A 22,687-nucleotide genomic window follows, 5' to 3' on the forward strand; every position below is an offset into this window, starting at 1 on the left:
TCTCTAAGTTGCTGTTATCCTCTGTTGCTATTGTGCAATCTGGTTACAGTGCTCCAGCTTTCTCGTGCAGGGACCATTGCGGAAGACTGAAAGAGTGTAGATTGTAAGGCGAGAATCCTGGAGGGGTGGAGTGTTCGGAAGTTGGGGTTCCTATGGCCAGGATCCTCACTGAACTTAAACCACCTGATGATGTAGCTAGGCTACCGCTTCCACACCTTTAGGCAATGAGCTATTGTGCTATATAGAGAGCTTGGCCCAGTGCTCTGGGCGGAGGCAGAGACGCTAGTGCTCAACCTACCGCCAGGAGAACAAGCAGGGTAATAAACCCTTTCACCCCAAAGAATGTTTTGCTGTCAATTTCTTTTGTCACATTGAATTCATAGCGAACTTGCCCAGGGCTGAAACCCATTGGCAAGACACTTAGTTAATTCACAAATGTCCATATTTTAAACTGCCAGTAAAAAGCCCTTGTCTTTCTAGGAATGTTTCGTCTCAAACTAAAGTTATCCCGCCTGTGCAGGGGCTGCATGAGGCTGAGCAGAGCGGTGTTTGTTCCACTTCTGGGATGTGGCTGAACTATATAGTTGATCAGTTTTATGAAAGTGTGTTCAGCAAATGCTAATGGAGTTGCTATAATGAGCCATGTACTCTACTCTTTGAGCTGTAGGGATTCAGCAATTAGCAAAACAGGGTCCCTTCCCTCTTGGCCTTAAAGTAATCCTGAACGACGGTGCTCTTTGCCGGAAAAGAATCAGAAATTCCCTGAATGTTCTGAGGACCTTAAAGAATAATTTAGGAAAAGAACCTTTTTTATTTTATTTTTCATGTGTTGTAGTGACATGCTTTTCCATACTACACCCAGCTTGACATTAGCAAACCTGAAAAGAAGACAATCTCAGAAAGATACTTTTTGTTATATTTAGCATTTATTTATGCTACAGATCGTTAGGTGTAACCCTCATACACTACTTCCCCTGACATTTTTCACAAAAGGAGCCCCTTTGGCAAAATGCACGGTGCCTGGAGGGATGTCTCTGGCCTGGAATCCCCCTGCCCTGCACTGGGTCAGCCCTCGGGCTGGCCCCTCTGTATGCAAAGTTCTTCCCTGCATGTCTTCTGCTGGGCAAGTTATACCTTCCTGGCCATTTGCAGAGTCAGCCCTTTGGTGCGTGCTTTTTCTTCCATCTGTGGCCTATCCTTTAAGACTGAGGATGTTACAGCCATGCGAAGACCAACCCCTCCTTGAAATCCCTGCTCAGACATGCATTATTTCAGGATTCCCTCTCCAGGAATCCGTCTCTGAGGTGGAGCTCACCTCCCCTCTGTCCCACGGCTCACTGTTTAGAACTTCCCATAGGCTGTCTTGAATTAGGGCTCTTTGTGTATATGTCTGCTTCTTCCCCTAAAGCATGAGATTCTGGTGGACTACAGCTGTATTTTAATCATTTTTATATTTCCCAGAGTGCCTAGCACAGTGAGTTACACAGAGTAGTCACTTAATAAATGCTCACTGAGTTGAAAAGTATAAAATAATGTACTGTCAGTGTGATCCTTTATAACTGACTTGAAAAGATGGAGAAGGGAAAATACTGGGTCAAGTTGAAGCATACTTATTTGTGCAATATACTGTATTTAGACATGAAGATTGTTCAATATATTTGTTCCAAGTTTCTTATGGAATATTCCTTCAATCCACAGGTATACTGTATATTGGAATGCTGGAGTGAATTACACATGAGGCACCCTGTCTACAGCGTGTGGAATTTACAGAATTGCCTGGACTTTGCAGGACCACCAAAATGACGGGAGTAAAACCCATCACACTTTTTTCGAAAGCCGCGGGAGAGGAATGACATACCAAAAGGTAATCATACAGTAGCAGCATCCACCAGCCTCCCTAGGTGATGTCAAAGTGCCTGACTAGTTAGAGCCACGTTCAGGGCAGCTCCCGCCTTTTTCTCAAACTCTCTATTCCCTCTGCTGTCTCAGAAAGCTTGCTACTCATTAAAAGGGGTGGAAAACTAGCCACACCATTACATTCACTTAAGGCAGAGTTTAGCTGGCCAGTTCTCACCATCAGCAACAGCTGCCACTTAGGATTTTGAGCCCTTCCTGGCCTCATGGTTTGGGTTGGGATTTTTATTTGCCCTATTTTGAAATTTATATGTCTTTAGAATGGCTAAAATCCACAAGAATAAACTAAGTAATGGATTCCATTTTTGACAGCTACAAGAAGCCGGATGAGAAAGTAACATACTTCCGGCAGCGTGTTATCAATGGGGAGGCAACAGTGCATTCAGTCTTTCCGTCCCAGTGGAACAGTGAGCTGGAACCAACACTGACAGATGACACGGCCCTTCCACAGTGATGCCTGTGTGAGCTGACAGCTCCACTGGCAGTCAGTCAAGTTCATGCTTTGTGGTGGAATTTTAACAGGCTTGATTTGCAGAATATGCTCTGCCTACTTCTCAGCTTGTAGGAGCAATGAATAAAAATTTCAAAGCATTCACATTAAATTGTAGATTCTAGGGTCTGTTACCCAACTTTCATTTCCCCTCAAAGTTAAGAGTAATAACAGTAAATAAAATTTTAAAGAAAAAAAAACTAGGATATCTAGGAAAGGAATGATTCTTCCCTTAAAATGAGATTTTCTATAAATCAAAGCAGGTCACATATTAGTCAAAATTTCTCAAGAAGACAATACGCCAAATTTCTGAAGGTAAGTATGGTTTAATCCTAAAAATAAATGTGTGTGTGTGTTCATGTGTGTGTGTGTGTCTGTGTGTGTGTATGTATGTACCAAATTCACAGTAGAGGGACTGACTGATTTAATATGCCTTTAAAACTTACTGAATGTACTGAAAAACTGCTTCCCAATATTATGAAGTGTTTTCTTTAAGAGAATGAGTCTTGCTCATTGACTTCAAAGTTTTAGGTCATGCTTTATATTTTACATTTTTTCAGTGTGTTCTCTTTGAACAAGGCATTTGTGAAGCTGATTTTCCTGTGTGACTTTTGTGAAGTTATTGTTCTCTGTTTCAATTCCTTCATCAATAAGACGTAACTAATCACCTTGTCACCACCAACGTATCTCACAGGCTCAAAGCAAGAAATAAGGGTATCAGGCATTCCACGCTGGTGACTGGACAGCCAAATTAGACTGGCAGAGGTGCTGTGAATTTCTCCGTTTAATGCCCCAAGCCTGTACAGTTTCCCTCCAGTTTATGTAGCCTCTGCTCTCTGTCTGGCACTGTGTCTCTTTGCACATTCGTGTTGCTTGCATGGGCTCTGAAAGCAATTGAGTCTGTGACTGTGGCTTCATCAACCACTGTATTCTAACTCCTTCACATAGAAACATAGAAACACTCTAACACTCTTGGTTTCAAAACACTCCCTATAAATGGAAGAAATAGATAGGATTTAATGGTGGAGCCAGGCAAATGCAAATGAAATAAGCGTACAATTACAAAAACCAACTAAAGAACAAGGGCAATACTGGCGTCTAATACAAACTCTCTTCCAAGGCTGATCACTAGCATGGGACTGCAGTCCCTGGAACACTCCTGACCAGTCCTGCCCTCTCAAGGCCATCACCCCTCCCCCAATAAACAAACCTGTAGTAAGGAGCTGAGACTAGCAATCTTTCCTCAGGCCAAGGTAAATGACTCATTTGTAACTCAGGTTATCTCATCAGTTATGCTAACAGACTCAACCTTCACATATGCATAATTATAGGTGATTAAAAGAAGTGATAGGGAAGGCATATGTAAGAAAGACGAATTTCTGAAATGCCTGAAAAAGGTTCATGGATTGGCAGGGGAACCCAAGAAGTCATTTTAAGCAGAGAGAATGGTTTTTGAAAAGGATCGGAGATGAGAAGGACTAAGTTATCGCTGCTAGGATGGAGCCCATGTGGTTTGTAGTGAGGGAAAGATAAGGTTGGATTCCCTGGATTAACTACAAATACAAAGTACTACAGCATGCCAGTTTGTAAGGAAACACATTTCCTAGACTGCATACAAAAGCCAAGTAAAATACAATGACCTTCCATTTGTTTTATGGTAATTGGACGTTTATTTCATAAAGTAAGTACTGCTATTATACCATGACCCATGATAAAAAGGGAAACTTGCCAGTTTACATTTTACCCATCATGACCTTGAATATTAAAATAGAGTAGGGGTCTTTTCCTCCAAATCAAATGACTCACAAAGCAAGTCACTAAGAGGAGAGGGTGTGAAGCCAGCATGGAAGCGTCCTCCTTCCGCCCACCCCCTGGCTTCCATCTCCCCAGAGAATGATGGTGGTTGCCAGGATAGCACAAACAACTTGGACGTGGGCCAGGCAAGATTTAACGATGGTCAGCTGGGATCCATCTGTTATGGAACCAGACACTTTATTAACTATTTACTAAGTAGATGCTATTCATATAGTGTTGGGATACTTTATAGGATGAGAAGTCTTGAGCTAATTTCATGTTTGCATATCCTGTTTCCCTAATAATGAATATTTTTCCATAGCCTTTAATGCAGCTGGAAAGCAAGCTTAATCCAATCACTCACAAATACCTCCTTAGGGAAACAACACGAGAATTTGAAATCTGGAAGAATAAGTTTTTGAGTTACTTTCCTTTTTTTGAGGATGGAAGGGGCCATCTTTGTGTATGGATATCAGGATTTTATTCCTGCTAATGATAATTTATGTTCATTTAGGCTGAGAGTTGGACCTCACATTACAAGTTGTGTTTGGTGGTTTATTATTTATTATTTATTTATCTATCTATCTATCTATTTATTTACTATTTTGGTATCATTAATCTATAATTACATAAGGAACATTATGTTTACTAGACTCCCCCCTTCACCAAGTCCCCCCCACATACCCCATTACAGTCACTGTCCATCAGCGTAGTAAGATGCTGTAGAATCACTACTTGTCTTCTCTGTGTTGCACAGCCCTCCCCATGCCCCCCCACATTATACTGTTAATCATAAGGCCCCCTTTCTTCTTCACCCCCCTTATCCCTCCCTTCCCATGCATCCTCCCCAGTCCCTTTCCCTTTGGTAACTGTTAGTCCATTCTTGGGTTCTGTGATTCTGCTGCTGTTTTGTTCCTTCAGTTTTTCCTTTGTTCTTATACTCCACATATGAGTGAAATCATTTGGTACTTGTCTTTCTCTGCCTGGCTTATTTCACTGAGCATAAAAGCCTCTAGCTCCATTCATGTTGTTGCAAATGGTAGGATTTGTTTTCTTTTTATGGTTGAATAATATTCCATTGTGTATATGTACCACATCTTCTTTATCCATTCATCTACTGATGGACACTTAGGTTGCTTCCATTTCTTGGCTATTGTAAATAGTGCTTCTATAAACATAGGGGTGCATCTGTCTTTTTCAAACTGGGCTACTGCATTCTTAGGGTAAATTCCTGGAAGTGGAATTCCTGGGTCAAATGGTATTTCTATTTTGAGCTTTTTGAGGAACCTCCATACTGCTTTCCACAATGGTTGAACTAATTTACATTCCCACCAGCAGTGTAGGAGGGTTCCCCTTTCTCCACAACCTCACCAACATTTGTGGTTGTTTGTCTTTTGGATGGTGGTGATCCTTACTGGTGTGAGGTGATATCTCATTGTGGTTTTAATTTGCATTTCTCTGATGAGTAGTGATGTGGGGCATCTTTTCATGTGTCTGTTGGCCATCTGAATTTCTTCTTTGGAGAACTGTCTGTTCAACTCCTCTGCCCATTTTTTAATTGGATTATTTGCTTTTTGTTTGTTGAGGTGCATTGTTTGGTGGTTTTTTTTCCTATTCCAATTTTATCTATGCCTCCAACTACAGATTGAAATCTGCTCAGGCATTCTCTTATATGGAATGCCTGACAAATACCATTTGCAATAAAAATAGAAGTCCTACAGGCCAATCCTTCTCAAACTTTAATTCACAGCGGCATACTATTCAGTCATGAGACAGGAAGATATCCTTCTATTTGTGACAACATGGTTGGACCGTGAGCATGTTATACTAATTGAGATTAGTTGGACAGAGAAAGACAAGTAGTATATGATATCACTTACGTGTGTAATTAAAAAAAATCAAACCTTTATAAAGAGAGTAAAAATGGTAGTTACCAGGGGATGAGATAGGGGGACAGATGAGAGGGATGGTGTTTAAGGGTAGAAATTTGTCATGAATAGTAAATAAGTAAATAAAAGGTCTAATGCACAGTGTAATAAATATAGACAACAACATTGTACTATAATTAAGTAATGTGATAAAAACCACTACACTGGCAATCATATTGCAATATATGATTTACACAATGTTACATATCAAACTTATTCAATTAAAAAAAAGCTTTCATGTGCACATGAATCTCCTGGAAATCATGTTAAAATATAGATTCTGAATATGGGTAGAGCCAGAGCTCCGAACTTATAACAAGCTCCCAGGTCATATGGATTCTCCTGAACCCTGAAGTTACACTTTGAGTAGAAAACTTGAGGCCATTTCACTTGCAGAATATTGTGTCTGAACTATGAAGACTTACCATGAACAGGTCCTATTATTACACATCAATACAACTTTAACTGGAGACTGGAAGAAAGCAAATGGATAGGATCTAGTTAAACACTGAGTTGGCTCCTTTGGACTGTTTTAGATTTCCTTGGGAATAGGGGAGGTAATCCATATTCTGTTTTCATTTTACTAGGAGGCAGGTGCAAGAGAAAAATCTATGTGGTGATGGCCCAGTGGGTAGCCCCTTAGTCTCAGAGACTATGGCTGGCCCATCCTGCAAGGGATTCGAAAAAGCCAGCAGCCAATGTCAGAAGAGATTTGGGGACAGAGTTCTGGTATGTGCCAACACTACATGAGCTTGACCAGTTCAACTTTCTATATGTCAAAGTTCCCAATCAGTAATGCCACGTCTCCAGCTGCTGTTCTGCTCTGGCCTGTTTTCACTAAGTGCAAGTGCAGCATGGAAACGAGGGCATAAGAAAGACATCAGATTTGTTATTCCCAGCACCAGCTCCAAGACCAGACAGCTCCAAAGTCTGAGCAAGGACTTGCTGTGACTTTGTGACCAAAGACTTCATGTTCTCATACCATTAGTGGGCTCTGGCACTTTCTCAAATCTGTGTTATTGACCAACCACCAGTAATTGCTGATTTATGGACAAAGTTTTCTCAGCCTGTTGTCTTCAGGATTCCAATATACCTTCATCTTCTGGAAATGTGTGGAATCAGTCAATTCACATTCTCTGTGAGTTCTGCTGTCAACGTATCTAAATAGAGGATGCCTTGCTCTTCCACCTGTTGCCGTTCAGATGACCTTGTAGTAGTTCACTTGCCTCAAGTTATCTCTTTTAAAAAACAACCACAGTTCTGTGTGTTTAGGGAGTGCAACTAATAGAATATAGTACGTGGGAAATACATTTTATTATTCTAGTTTTCAAAAGCTTTTTAATACTTAAGCAGGATAAGGCTCTAACTAGAAGTGTTTCTAAGGAGCAGTGGACCAGAGGACGAATGGGTTTCACTTCAAGTGCCATAGAAGGATGAGGGTACATGTGCCTTTTATTCCCCAACCCAGATGTAGTGTCAACCCTGATGTCTAGTTCATGGTTTTGTTTTCTTCTCTCTTTTCCTAACTTTCTTCTTCATTTTTCCCCTTTTCCATTATCTGGCATCCTCCAGCTAGATACATGTGCCAACTGGGTCTCAAAAACACATCTGAGGAAGAAAGTCGGGTCATCTCAAGAGCCTAGGACAACTCTACCAATTTCAATTCCCCTTCAAACTTCCTTTACCCCTTATTCCATCACTGATCAGCACTGGGGCTCCCCAGAACCATGCCCATGGCAATCTTTCCCCTCTAGCTTTTCCAAAGGAGCCCGTATTACCAACTGTGCCTGATTACTTGGTCACATATGATCATTTTACAGCTGCCCTTGAACCATATGTACTACAGAACATTTATTAAGGAGCCACAGCTCGCAGTAGTTGGATGCAGATGTGTCTCCTGTTTCCATTTATATCTTTTTCAAGAATCAAGATCTCAAAACTCCTGTCATCTCTTTCCACACTTCCTCACTCATTGCATATGGCATTGGGAGGGAGGCAGAGGTTGGTGACAGCACCATTTGAGACCTTACAATATATTGAAGTATCCAAGTATAGAAATATATTTTGTCCTGTTTATTTCTGGACTCAGGAGAGTGCCAACTGCAGCCCAGACACCTAGAGCTGATTTAGATTTTTCTCTGGCAGTATGACCTTGGCTGAGTTACTTCACCTTTTTGATATTTTGTCAAGTGTGGATAATGGCATCTGCTCTCAAAGGTTAATAAAAGAAAATATGCAAAAAAAAAAAACTTTGCTCTCTCCACAGGAAAGGTTCTAGTCTATATAAACACAAGAAATTATTAAGATAATGATACTTAACAAGGAGCTTCCCACATCATTGATGCCGGGGTTCTTGTTTGCAGAGCCGAAGAATGAGCTTCACAGTCAAGGTAGGAGAGCAAGGTACAGGCTTTTATTTAGAGATAAAGTGAAAGGACAGACCTCCCGGCTCACGCCAGGAGGGGACAAGAGAGTCCTTAGTGGTGCGCTGTCTAGGGGGTTTTATAGGCAGTTGAGGATTTTTTGAGAACATGAAAAACTTAGGGTTGGGGACTTGTTAAGTGGTCCCTGAATATTAAAAATTAACTTAACGTAAGGAATTTCTTGCCTTGATTTCTCTCTGGGACACCAGCACCTTGGTCCGGGAGCACATCAAAAGGCTGCCTGCCCAGCCCCCAAGCTGGGCTGAGGTACTGTCTATTTGCTAAAGAATCCTGCCTCTCGAACTTCCAGGGTGTTAAAATGCAATCTTATCTTTAAGATGGAATTCTTCCTGCCTTTTACCATGCCGTCTACAGCTGGGTCTGCATGCTAAGTTAGTTGCTCAGTTTGCCATATCACCTTGTCAGATCTGAAGGAGGAAAGACAGCATGTACGCCTGGGCCTTTTACTATGTTAAAGTGAATCTTACACATGGTTACAAATGATTAGCATAATAAAACATGTGCTACTCTTCTTTATCTGGGAAACATTAACTGATCTCACTGAAGAATGATTCTAGAGCTCAATGTTTAACATAGAGTTTTAGTAGCGGGGTTTCCTTGCATGTAGTTACATTGCTCTGACTGCAAATATCCTGCCCTGACCCCTCCGGAGGCCTTCACTCTATTCTATGACTACATCTATGGTCCCTGTCTCATCATGACGTATATTACTGGTTTCCAACAGGTTTGTTTTACATGCATTGCTATCTTTTTCCTGTCCCAAACCAGAATGGCTAGCAAACACACCATCTTCTATGAGAATTCTTACTTTATATGGATAGGTACTAAAAAATAGATCATCTTAAAAAGCACAATCAAATAATTGAGGGAACTCTTCTGTGCTCATATACAGGGTTTCTCATAATTCACTAAAGTATGTCACCTGCATCAAGGTCATTGTATTATTTGCTTTTATTGGACATATGCAAATTTAGAAGATAACTTAAGACCTGTTAACCCTGAGGTGCATAATCACCACATCATTGATGTAAACATAAATCACTTAAATTACATCAAAGGAATTTTAGGATAAGTTTTGGGGGGAAAATCATAGGTGTCTATATTTGGCTATATTCATAGCTCCCTATATGAAAAAAGCAACTGTCTGCTCATATTCATAAATATGTAATCCAGCAGTATTTTAAATTCCAATTCTTACTTTTGAATGGAGCTTACACATTGCTCACTGACTAATTTAACTTACAAAAATTGTAGGCAAGTAGTCCACTTAAAGAGCATTTTACCCCAAAATTTAGTAAGTTTTCCAATTTTGTAAATGATGCACCGCACAGTATTGGACAGTATTTCCTTCGAAGCCTCATCTTTATTAGATGTACAGAGATTCAGCAGGCTGAGAAGTTAGGACATAAGGTTCTTGGGTATAGTGACCTGGATGCAAATCCTGACATGACTCAGTCAAGTTATTTAAGCTATGTAACCCTCAGAGCATCCATCTTTAAAATGGGATAATAACAGTATTCACCTCCTTGGGTGCTGTAGTCATTAAATAATGCAAGAGGCCCCTTATCCACAGATCTTCTGACAGACTCAGACTCTGAGAACCCCGTGGATGCTTGAAACCACAGATAGGACCAAACTCCTTATTTACACTATGCTTCTTCCCATATACACACAACCATGATAAAGTTTTATTTATAAATTAGGCACAGTATGAGGTTAACAATTAACTAATAGTAAAGTGGAACAATTTCAACAGCATATTGTAATAAAAGTTATGTGAATATGATCTTTCTCAAAATATCTTGTACCGTCCTCTTGTGAGGATGTGAGATAAGATGCCTATGTGATGAGATGAAGTGAGGTGAATGACACTGGCATCACTGGAGAACATTAAGCTATTACTGACCTCATGGTATGTCAGAAAGTGGCTGGACGCAGGTAACTGAAAGCACAGGAGGCAAAACTTTGGATAAGCAGGGACTACTGAGTCCTTGTGAAGGGCTGAACAGTTTAAAGACTATAACTGTTCATCTACATTTAGAAAAAAATTTTTAACGTGAGCCAACCATGTTTATTAGTGGTCCCCAAATAACACTTGGAAGATGTTCAACTGATCATTGTTGAATTGAATCAAAACTCAGAAGGGAAACTGGTTAGAGTCAACAACATAGCATGAGTTGTATTGAGTCTCTCCCCGACACATTCAAAGACTGGTTGCATAGGACTCACCCTGAAAGCTTAAAAACATTTAGGATTCTGGTACCCTGAAAATTCTGAGTCTGTCAGAAGGTCTGGTATTAAGCCACGAATATCAGTTTTAAGAGCTCCCACAGGGATTCCGATGGACAGCCAGGTTTGGGAACATGACCTCAAATGCATTTTCAATTCAGAAATAAAGTTCCCCAGTACTCCCATTGGCAGGATGAGTCCCTGGTGGATAGAAGCTGGGTCCCAACAGCTCCTTGGTAAAAAAGTGTCCGTATCTTGGTATCTGCAGTCACATTTCAACTCTCTAAGGGTTTGGTAAGTGTGAGGAAGTCCCAGAATGGCAGGAGAGATGCTACAGGGAAGGAGAACGGACCCTGAGCATCTTTCAGGAATCAGCTCCTGCAACCCGGGCATCAGCAGCCCCTCCCAAGCGGAGCTGGAACAAGTAGCATGCAGTTAAAAGAAAACAAACCTTCTCCCATCCTCATTGGATTTCTGTTCTTTTGTATCTCTGTGCGTCTAGTACAAAGGAAGTCAGTAAATACTCACGGATTAACTGTTATAAGCTTACAAAGAATCCGCCTCCCATTGTATCAGCCCTCGATCCATACCACCCATGGGATGTGAATTACCCTGTGAAGTTGATTCGATTAATATGCCTCCTCATTGAATCCTATGAAAACTGCCTGCATGTTATGTTCTCCCCACTTCATGTCTCCTCTTTTGCCAGCCGTGCATCTAAGTCGCCTCTCACCTGTCCCACCCTCCTTTCCTGCTCTCTAAAGCCTTCAGGTGTGTGGTGTTGGTCACGTGCTGTGGGATATAAATAACTGAGAAACATTCATGTCTGTGGTGGCAGAGAAGTTGCAGCCACCTCTTTTCCTGGAAACCTGCCTCTGGTGTGACAGTATACTACAGCAGTTTGAAAAATTTTCACAAAACATTTCTGAGTGAAGCAGGGAGAGGAGATGGGGAAGCTAAGAGACCGCCATGGCTTTCACACATCAGCTTATAACTTCATAAATATTTTTCGTCATGTCACCAGGGCTTCCACACGAGCCAGTAATTCATTTCAACCCAGATCTGTAGTCTCTGAGGTATTCTATTTTTTTAAATTTTGATATTGTTAATGTACAATTACTTGAACATTATGGTTACTAGACTCCCTCTATTATCAAGTCCCCCCCACATACTCCATTACAGTCACTGTCCATCAGTGTAGTAAGATGCTATAGAATCATTACTTGTCTTGTCGGTATATACTGCCTTCCCCATGTCCCCACCCCTCTACATTATGTGTGCTAATCGTAATGCCCCGTTTTCCCCCTTCTCCCTGCCTTCCCACCCAACCTCCCCAGGCCCTTTCCCTTTGGTAACTGTTAGTCCATTCTTGGGTTCTGTGAGTCTGCTGCTGTTTTGTTCCTTCAGTTTTTGCTCTGTTGTTACACTCCACAGATGAGTGAAATCATTTGAGTTATTCTTTTGGGGGAAAAAAGTTGCTCTGTGCTTCTAAACTTCTGTTCCTTTATCCAAGGGAAAATATCTATCATTTCCTTATTTGGGGTTTTCTTTAAGGAACAGTAACAGAGCTGTGAATGCTCACAGATCAGGTGGTGTGGGTGTTCACCTGCCATTATATCCCCCATACTTAGCACGAGGACTGACAATAATAGGTGCTTAGAAATTTTTTTTACCAGTGAAGATACACTCAGAAAAGAGGGGTGGAGGACTAAAGGATAGAGAGAGACTTTGGAAGGTGATTCTGGGTGAGAGAGAACTGCAAAAGATGAGAGATTCTTTTCTGCCAGTGCTGAGAGAGAGAGAGAGAGAGAGAGAGAGAGAGAGAGAGAGAGAGAGAGAGAGAGAGAAGAGAGCGTAATGAGATGAAGAGGACAATATGGTATTTGTCAAGGTAAGGAACTGGTCACGTTTCCCTTTCCTTGCCCTTGATAACATATACATGCTTCAAATGGAAGTTTTGGAATGACTCTCCATTGCTCTAAGGATAAAGTCTGAACTTAGCATGGCGTGTAAGGTCCCACATGGCCCAGCCCATGCCCACTATCTAGCTCCAGTCTTACCTCTACCACTCCCTCCCAGGTGTCCTGTATTCCAGCCATTATTTGGGGCATATGGGTGTTGGCTTATGCTGCACCATCTGCCTGAAGCAGGTCCATCTCTTCATTGGCCAATTCCCTTTCATCCTTTAGATGCCTGCCTAAATGCCATCGGCTCCAGGAAGTCTCCCCAGGCCTTTGGGTTGGCTTTGCCTTCTATATTACCCTATCCTAGCATGTCCTATATTTCCTAGTCATTGAAGGGTCGCGGGTGGAGCCAAGAGGGGGCGACCGGGTGGAACCCCGCGCCGCCCCGCCCGCGCGCGGTCGGGCGAGGCGGAGTGGCGGACTCCCCGGCTCCCCGAGCGCTCGGCCCCGCGCCTCAGGAGTAAGTAAAGTGCCGCCGCCGCCTGCACGTGGGTCGCGGCCGGCAGTCACAGCGCCGCACGGTCGAGGGCCTCAGAGACGACAGGACGCACGGAAGGCAGAAGCACTCCCGAAGCGGCGAGCCGGACTGTGAAGATCAAAAACACGGCCCCCCGCGGCCTCCGCCGCGGTCCCACCCAGCCGCGCTCCCATTGGCTGACTGCCTGGGGGGGGGGCACCGCGGGATCATTGGCCTCAGGGGCCGTCAGTCAGAGACGGGCCGTCGCCGCGGCGAAAGCAACCATTGGGCGCTCGGGGAGAACACAGAAGTCCGGCGGCTGCGCTGTAGCTGCAGGTGCCGCCGCCGCCACATTCAAGATTTAGAAGCGTCGCGAGCGCCCGCGGGAGAGGTACCTCTCGCGGTACCTTCCGTGCTTCGGTCCGCCGGTCGTGTCCGCGGGAGCGGGCCGGCACCTCCGGCCCGCCGTCCCGTCTGAGCAGCGGAACCGGCGGAGACCAGATGTTGATGGACCCGCGAAGTTCTGGGTCCTCGCCGTGCTCGTCTGCGCCTTCCTCCAGGTGCGCGAGCGCTGGCGGCACCGACATCGGCCCCCAGCCTCAGATCGCCTCAGCGCGCCCGATGGGCTCCCGGCGCAGCAGTCACCCCTTCTCGGCTCTCCCGCGGCGGGCGGAAGGCGGCAGTCACCATGGCCGAAGCGCTCCTGGTGGTGGAGATCGACCCGGACTCTCGGGCCAGGTGGTGGAGATCGCCGCTCGGGCCAGTCGAGGTCTGCCACCTCCAACCGGCGCCGTCGGGCGGCGCGACCGGGAACCCCGACGCCGCCGCGGGCCTGCCTTCGGCCTCGGCAGCCGCTCAGGGCAACCACGCAACGCGTGGGGCAACCTGTCCCACGCCAACTGCATCGCCAAGGCCGTCGAGAGCTCGGCCGATGAGCGGCTCCCGCTGCCGCAGATCGGCGGAGGGTCCTGAGCGGGACCCACTTCAGGGATGAGGGCGACAGCGATCGCCCTGCGGGCTGGAAGGTAGGTGAACCGCGGTGCGCGGGCGGACCCGGGCGGTGCGCGGGGACCCCCTGCCCCCACCTGAGGTCGCGGTGGAGCTGGTGAGGGGGCGGCCGTGCAGGTGGCTCGGCGGGCAGCGCGTGGCCCGTGGGGCCGGGAAGCAGCCGACGCGGGTGAGGGGCTCGCCGGAGCCGCAACTCCTCCGTCCGGGACTGGGTCGTGAGCGCGGCTGCTCTCTCGGCACCATGGCGCGTGTCCTCCCGGCGTGGGTCCGCGCCGCCGACCTGCTACCGCCGCTCGGGCCGGGGCCGCCGGCTGAGGGGACGGGACGAGCCGCGCAGACGGGGAGGCCGGCGGGCGTTTTGCGTTGTGTGGATTTATCCGGCGGGGGCCTCGAGGGCGAGGGCTGGGCGGGCTGAAGTTCAAGGGTGACCCGCGGCGGGGCGGCGGGGAAGAGGCCGCCCCGGGGAAGCGCCTTTAAAATTAAAAAAAGTTTCATGAGGTATCTCTCGTGTTTTTTACTTGGGAATGAAGTTTCTTTACTTGGGTCTGGGAACTGACAGTGCATTTTCTTGTATTTAAAAGTTTATATCTTTCTTTCATTTCGGTTTGTAATCTGCAGCTGAGTAATTTATAACTAGCCACAGATTCTGAGACAGGGACCGTGGGTGTAGTCAGAGTAGCGTGAGGGCCTCTGGAAAAAGACCCCTACCAAAACTCCCTATTAAACAGTTAAGCAAAATCAGAGTCACGTTAATTCTCCAAAGTAAAATATCAAACTAGGAGTATAAGCATTCTTCAGTGAAGATTAGTTAAAACTAAGAAGCCAGGAGTAACCTGGCCTGGAATGTTTGAACATACATCCCCCAGATAAGAAAATACCTCAGCATGGCCCATGTCTTCATTGTGTCAATTAAATGAGGCTATTGTGAAATTTACTTTAGCCTCCTCAAAGGCCCAGTTTATCTTTAACTTTGCCCAGATGCTGCTTTTCCTCCTCCAGCCCCTAATCGAGTAATAAGTAACCTGGGCGATTAATACGGCAAATAAACCCAGTCACAAGCAACATAGTGAAAGGCAGGAAGGATCCCATCTTAAAGATAAGATTGCATTTTTTTTAGCAGATAACTATAATTTAATTTCAATTACAATTAATTTTACAAACAATTAATTACAAATACAGATTAATTTCAGCAACTAGCAAGTGCCTTGAACGAAGTAATTTCTCAAATATTTGTTGAATAAATGACTGCTTCTATTCTTAAAATTGAAAGTTACTTAGCTAGACATCTTACCAAAATAAGGTATTATGCTTGTTCGGAGGTTTTCATGTTAACATTTCTGTTCCTTTCTTCCTCTCCCCAAAATTCTACACTGGTAATCTTTTAAAGCAGCCATTTAGTGGTTTTTATCATAGGTTTTAAATGATGGCTTTGCTTACAGAAGCCTTCACACTTCTTCAGAAAAGTGTTCTTGGTGTTGTCATTCATTCATTCATTTACTTATTTATTTATTTATTTACTTACTTATTTATTTTTAAGGTTGCATTTTAACACCCAGGAAGTTAAGAAGTAAGATTCTTTATTATTATTATTATTATTATTAAGGTATTATTGATATACACCCCTATGAAGGTTTCACATGAAAAAGAATGTGGTTAATACATTCACCCATGTTATTGACTCACCCCCATACCCCTTTGCAGCCACTGTCCATCAGTGAAGTAAGATGCCACAGATTCACTGTTTGCCAAGAAGTAAGATCATTTATTTATTTACTTATTTTATTAAGGTATTATTGGTATACACTCCTATGAAGGTTTCACATGAAAAAACAATGTGGTTACTACATTCATCCCTGTTATCATGTCCCCCCCATACCCCGTTGCAGTCACTGCCCATCAGTGTAGTAGGATGCCGGAGTCACTGTTTGCCTTCTCTGTGCTACAGTGTCTATCCCCCGACTCCCCGCCACATCATGTGTGCCAATCATAATTCCCCTGAATCTCCTTCTCCCTCTCTCCCCACCGGCCCTCCCTCACCCCTCCCCTTTGGTAACCACCAGTCCCTTCTTGAAGTCTGTGAGTCTGTTGCTGTTTTGTGCCTTCAGTTTTCCTTTGTTGTTACACACCGCAAATGAGTGAAATCATTTGGTACTTGTCTTTCTTCGCCTGGCTTATTTCACTGAGCATAATATCCTCCAGTTTCATTCATGTTGTTGCAAATGGTAGAATTTGTTTCTTTCTCATGGCTGAGTTGTATTCGATTGTGTATTTGTACTACATCTTCTTTATCCATTCATCTACCAATGGACACAAGTTGCTTCCATATCTTAGCTATCGTAAATAGTGCTGCAATAAACATAGGGGTAGGTATGTCTTTTTGAGTCTGAGAAATTACATTTTTGGGGTAAATTCCTAGGAGTGGAATCCCGGGTCAAATGGTATTTCTATTTTTAGTTTTTGGAGGAACCTCCATATTGCTTTCCACAATGGTTGAATTAACTTACATGCCAGCCAGCAGTGTAGGAGGGTTCCCCTTTCTCCATATCCTCGTGAACATTTGTTGTTGTTAGTCTTTTCGATACTGGCCATCCTAACTGGTGTGAGGTGATATCTCACTGTGGTCTTTATTTGCATTTCCCTGATAATTAATGATGTGGAGTATGTTTTCATGTGCCTGTTGGCCATCTGAATTTCTTTGGAGAATTATCTGTTCATATCCTCCGCCCATTTTTTTAATCAGGTTATTTGCTTTTTGGGTGTTGAGACGTATGAGTTCTTTATATATTTTGGATGTTTACCCGTTGTCGAATGTGTCATTTAGGAATATATACTCCAATACTGTAGGATGCCTTTTTGTTCTGTTGATGGTGTCCTTTGCTGTACAGAAGTTTTTAAGTTTGATGTAGTCCCATCGGTTCATTTCTGCTTTTGTTTCCCTTGCTTGAGGAGATGCTTTCAGAAAAAAGTTGCTCATGCTGATATTCAGGGGATTTTTGCCTATGTAGTCTTCTAAGAGTTCTATAGTTTCATGACTTATATTCAGGTCTTTAATCTATTTTGAGTTTACTTTTGTGTATGGGGATACACAATAATTCAGTTTCATTTTCTTGCACGTAGCTGTCCAATTTGCAGACACCAGCTGTTGAAGAGGCTGTCGTTTCCCCATTGTATGTCCATGGCTCCTTTATCATATATTAATTGACCATATATACACTTGGATGTATATCTGGGCTCTCCAGTCTGTTCCATTGGCTGCAGCTACGTACGGGTCCTTGAGCCTGCAGCAGCAGCCTGGGAAGCTGCCCAAGTCTGCTGATGGAAGAGGTGCAAGAGCATCTGCCCCAGACGAGGCTCAGGATGAGCATCGGGAGGAAGAGGAGCAACAAGCAGACCAGGGTCCTGGGGCGCCGGGTGCCTCCTGTCCAAAGGGGAAGCTCTCCTCCGCACGCAGCCAGGGTACCAGCTGGGTCGTGGGCGCGATGACAGCAGCTACAGGGCCACGCAGGTGAACAGAAGAGGCAGGTTATCGCAGGTTCCCCCCGTTATCCTGCTTCCACCCTGTCCTCGCTACCCTCTGTGCTCCTGGCCCTGTGCAGAGGGTCCTGTCAATCCCCTGTGGGGTCCCTGTCAACGGGGAGGCTCATGAGCCTCACCCACTCACAGAGGAGGAAACTGGGTCCCAGAGAGGGAGGGGAATCACCCTTGAGCCTGACAGGACTGTTCGGCAGGGGAGCAGAATCCCAGCCCAACCTGTCTTTAGTACTCCCCCACACCCAGCATGGCCCGAAGCTTCCCTGAGGCTGGGGAGCAGCCCACCCCTTGCCAGTGGCCTCAGGCCAGAAACTTACCTGGCTCTGGCCGCCAAGTTTAAATGTTGTGGGACCTGAAGAACAAGAGCCCCTTTCTGCCGGCCCTCTTCCCTGGGGGCTCCGGCTGGCAGGACAGGGTGTAGCTGCAGGACAGAGGGGCACCTGTGAGCCCCTGGAGCCACATGTCAGGGGCCCTTCTCCCAGAGCCTGCCAGCAGCTGGAACCCACACGTGACTCCTGCTCAGCCTCACCTCTCCTGCTCATTCAGGGGCTCCACGGTCTGGAAGAAGGACCTGAAGTGCTCCTCGGGTTCCAGGTGATACATCGTGGCCATGTACTTGTATCTCATGATCTCACGTACAATGGAACTTTCCTGGGGCAGAGGAAGGACAGGATGCGGACAAGGAGGGGCGTGAGGAGTGGGGCAGTGGGATGGTCCCGGAACTTTGCTCATGTGGAAACCCACCTTCCCTCCAATGCCATCCAGCACTGCCTGTTCCCACTGTTGGGTCTCTAGCTGCTCCTCCAGAAAGGCTGTCTTGATGCCACCGCCACCCCCCACCTGACAAAGCCTTGAGTGTCCTCACCCCTGGGTGTGTTAACTTTCTCAAGACATGTTATACCCAGGAGTTGGGCCGGACAGGGACCTGCCCAAGGGCTCTGCACCACACCTCCCTTTCTGTGGCGGGGTGGTACAGTAGCTCAACTCTGCCTCTCTCATCCCATCACCCTGGAAGGCACCAAGGCAGCCAAAGTGCATCAGAAACAGCCGCCTGCACCCAGAATGAGGCCCAAACCTCCCCACCCTTTTTCAAGTTGGAGGACCATTGGGGTCCTCCAAGTGGCAGGCCTGCCAGAAACAGCACTGAGACCTAGGCCAGGATCTGGGGTACCAAGGAGGAGGGACTGGACTGGGGAGCTGAGGCCAAGCATCCCACTCAACTTTCTTTGATGACACAGGGAGACTGAGGCCTCAGGCAGGAAGGCACGGCCAGCACCTTCATGTGCTTCCTGCCTTGAAGGAGCAACATCCCTCCCTCTGGGCTGGGCCTGAGGGAGAGGCCAGTCCTGCTGAGAGGCTGCCCCCTGTAGCCCTCAACCCCATCTGCCCTGGGGACAGGACCGGGGCTTAGGGGGTTCCCTCTGGCAGTCCTCTCCAAACAGTCCGGCTCCTGGGCTGTAGGGGAGACCCCTAGGAGGCGGGAATGCCTGGTGCTTAGAGGTCCGGCTCACTAGGGTCTCTCTCCTCTTCAAAGCTCACCATCCTGACCCCTGTACCCCTCTGGGCTCACTCACATCATTATGTTCTAGGGGTTTGTCTAAAACCAGCAGGCCGGCCATGAGAAATCTGAAGAAGGGGACCATGCCCTGTGCCACTGGGGTGGGGAGGTGATGAGTCCTCGCCTGTTTCAGGGGCGGGCTCCCATAGAGCCTTTCCTGAACCCCTCACTCGCAGCCCCTAGCTCTGCTTGGACCACCCTGTGCTGCGTCCCACCCCTCCCTTCACCCTGCTCTCCCCTCCTGTCCCTCCCAGGGCTGGCTTTTGGCCAATCCCGAGACCTGTGGTCCCTGCACCTGTCCTCCAACTCCTCCCTGTAGCCAACTGCTCTCACCCTCTTGGTCACCCCAGTGCTGGCAGTTCATGGCTGGTGGCACCAGGAGCATGTGCATGGTCGCCCCACCGCCCGCAACCCTGGGCGGGTCATTCTCACGTGCTCCTCCCTATGCCAGAGTCCCCAGGGGTCCCTCAGCCATTGCCTCAACACGGAGGTCACCTCCTGCAAGGTCCAGGACACTCAGGTGCTCATGCTCCCCTCCCACATGGCCTCCCACAAACCAGAGCTTGGTTGGTGGATGCCTTGCCCGAGTCCCCTGGTACTATGCTGTCCGCACCCTCAACAAGCTCTTAGCTGAGGGCGATCACAGCTCCAGCACACACTCATACTCATGGGTGTCCTTGGGCCGCGGCCGGCCGCCCTGAGAGGTTTCGTCACCTGCAGAGTGTCAGGGGAGTTCCCTCTGCCTCCCAGGGTGCCCTGAGCACTCACTGTCACCTGGCTATCACCACGGCTCCCCTCACACGACCAGGTGTGATGGGCACAAAGCTGAAGGCCATCTTGTGCTCCCTGGACCCTGCTCAGCTGGGAGGTCTGCACCCCAGGGTGACAACCCTCCGTGACCAGATGAGGAGCCTGAGTCCTCAGAGGGGCAGTGATGGGCTCAGGGGGCCCTGGGGAGGGGCCGACCTTGCTCAGCCATAGGCCCCAACCCTGCTGCCAACCCAGTGCCAGCCCCAGCCCTGACCAGGAGCCTGTCCTCTGGGTCCTTACTGGATGTCAGGCTCCCAGTCAAGTGGAGGCATGGAGGGAGACACACAGGACACCTTGGGGGCCAGGTGGAGCCTACTTCTCCCATCAGCTTCCCCCTCTCACCATGCACACCTCGAGTCATCCCCAAGGCTTGGCCACAGCACGACAGAGGACTTGCCCCAAGGATCCCCTCCCTCCAGACCTCTAGCCTCCATTTACTGTAAAGAGCCACTTCCGGTTAAGCCACTTCTCCTTCATAAGCCTCTTATGCATCCTGGAGCTCTTCCTAAGGGGAGGAGAGAGGAGGGAGACATGTGGCCAACAGGTGGAGGCTTTGGGGGTGTTGGACCCCTTTTCCACTAGCCTGCATGAGCCTTTCCTCCATGGCTCTTAGATCTGGGGAATCTGAGGCCTGCAGTTCTCCTGGGGGCGGATCTGCTTTGGGACAGGTGGCTGTTCTTGGGGCAGAGACCTCCTGCTGCAGAACACATGCTGCACATCTCCCATTGGCTTCAACCCACACCTGACGAAGAAACCCGATTCCTGACGGGGAACCCCTGGCCTAACCCACGGGGGCTCTGAGAGCCCGCCATCCTGTAAGTCTCTGTCCCCAGGGTGTGCAGCCTCCCAGGAGCCCCAGCTGACTTAGGGGACACTGCGAGACCTAGGGGTGGTGTCTGTAGTTCACTCAGGTGGCCTGATCCCAGAGACAGGAGTACCTACCAGGAAACATGTCCCCAGGTGCATTTGAGACGACCCACAGCAGGGCTCTGCAGGGCCAAGAGAATAGTGTGGAGGGATGCAAAAATCTTGAGGTCCAGACACTCCTGGGTGGGAAGACTGAGCTGAGAACGCAGCCTGCTTCTGTGCTTGTGTCCCCCTATGAACCCCTGTCCTTAAGGAGACAAACACCCAGGGAGCCCAGCACTCCCAGGACCTGTTGAGCAGCCCTCCTGGGTGGAGGACTGTAGCTCAACCCAAGGAAGGGGCCAGGTATGGCTGCCCCTCCCCTGTGGCCTTTGAGTCCAGGTCAGCACACCCCTGGCAGGAGGGGCCCAGGGACCGTGCAGGGTCAGACCTCAGGAATCCATCCTGAGAGTTGGCCAAGGAGGGGAGCAGGTCCCAAGATGCAGGATGGACCCTGGGGGCTGTCCCATGGCACACCTTGGCCACCTGGATCCAGAACTCCACCACTTGGGCCCTGTCCTGGGCCGTCATGCTCGGGGCCCCAAGGCAGGAGGAGATGACGAAGTTAGCCACGTCATCAAATTTTCTGAAGATCTTATAGACGGTGGGGGCCAGGTGCAGAATGTTTCCGTTGTATGACTGGCACCCGAAGTAGGTCATGCAGTTAGTCACTGCCCCCTTGGTGAGCAGCGCCTGGGTATGGCAAGGAGGGTCATTCAGCTGTGTCCACGTTGCCCCTGGCCCCAGGCAGTTACTGGTCAGATCTGGAGCCCAGGCCAGTGAGGATGTGGTGTGAGCCTTGTGGCAGTCCAGGCTTTGGACCCCGTCCACTGAGGCACCCAGGACCGGGTGCACTGGACCCCACAGTGGTGGGGAACAGAGGGGCTTTGCGCACAGGCATCCTCACTCACCTCCTCCCTGCAGCACAAGGCAGCTCACGCCTGCCCATCCTGGGGCATCTGCCTCCCATTCTGTCACCCCGTGGATCCCACTACCCACTCAGGTGCAGTTTCCCCCCAAACAACTCCAACCAGGCCTTTGTTGGTGTCTGTGTCTCCCATGTAGTCAGGTACATGGCAGGGGCCTCTGAAGTGTGGAGGCTGTGGAGCCTGCCAGGCCAGTGGCCGAGGACCTAAGGCCCTGGCTGCACTTCCCTGAGCACCCCTCCACTACCCTGCCCCTCCTACCCCTGCCAGGCCCTGCCCACCTTCCCTCCGCTATTCCTCATTGGTCTGCAAGGATCCCTCTATGCCAGCCCTGCTGTCCCTGTGGTCAGTGAAGGTTTTGGGGTGAGGAGAGTTTCTAAGGGCACATGGTGGGAAGATGGGATGTGGGCCCAGATCACAGGAGTGCACATCAGGGGACAGCAGGTCTGGGGCAGCCCATGACACAGGAAAGTCCCACCCCAACTTCGAGCCCGCTCTGCTCACCACATACATCAGGGTCAGCTGCTTGGCCACCAGGCGTGGGGGGGAATGCCAGGATGGTGGGCTCCTCCTTCGTCGGCATGACCTGCATGCTCCCGGCACAGGGGCTGGTGGGCTCTGGATCTGGCTATGCCTTTGCCTGGCCTGGTGCCATTCCAGCAGGTGCCCTGGGTCGCATGCCCTAGGGCTCATGGGGCTCCAGCTCAGGGCCTGGCACCAGGGCTGAG

General features: G+C 47.7%; 2 protein-coding genes and 1 long non-coding RNA gene across 6 annotated transcripts in view; 2 read left to right on the forward strand and 1 right to left on the reverse strand.

Moving 5' to 3' along the window:
* Nucleotides 1–266: 266 nt before the first annotated feature.
* Nucleotides 267–11,764, forward strand: LOC118935651 (uncharacterized). The gene is made up of 4 exons (XR_005033940.2): nt 267–1,864; nt 2,227–2,719; nt 8,393–8,516; nt 11,068–11,764. It is a non-coding gene; the product is annotated as an uncharacterized LOC118935651 (long non-coding RNA).
* Nucleotides 11,765–13,534: 1,770 nt separating this feature from the next.
* LOC118935650 (forkhead box protein O3B-like) overlaps nt 13,535–22,687 on the forward strand; it is a 217,255-nt gene continuing 208,102 nt past the window's right edge. For all 4 annotated transcript variants that reach the window (XM_057505004.1, XM_057505006.1, XM_057505005.1 and 1 more), the window contains exon 1: nt 13,535–14,245. In XM_057505004.1, the coding sequence (XP_057360987.1) occupies nt 13,722–14,192 (471 nt within the window). In that variant the 5' untranslated portion in view covers nt 13,535–13,721 and the 3' untranslated portion in view covers nt 14,193–14,245. The remainder of the gene's footprint in view (nt 14,246–22,687) is intronic.
* LOC118935649 (ral guanine nucleotide dissociation stimulator-like) lies at nt 17,454–21,699 on the reverse strand. The gene is made up of 6 exons (XM_036932146.2): nt 21,511–21,699; nt 21,070–21,173; nt 20,566–20,632; nt 18,289–18,410; nt 18,077–18,180; nt 17,454–17,717 (listed from the first exon to the last, which is right to left on the reverse strand). The coding sequence occupies exons 1-5, from the start codon at nt 21,691–21,693 to the stop codon at nt 18,096–18,098; spliced, it is 561 nt and encodes a 186-aa protein (XP_036788041.2). The 5' UTR covers nt 21,694–21,699; the 3' UTR covers nt 17,454–17,717; nt 18,077–18,095.

Source organism: Manis pentadactyla, chromosome 7, assembly GCF_030020395.1.
Source record: "Manis pentadactyla isolate mManPen7 chromosome 7, mManPen7.hap1, whole genome shotgun sequence".
Lineage (NCBI taxonomy): Eukaryota > Metazoa > Chordata > Mammalia > Pholidota > Manidae > Manis > Manis pentadactyla.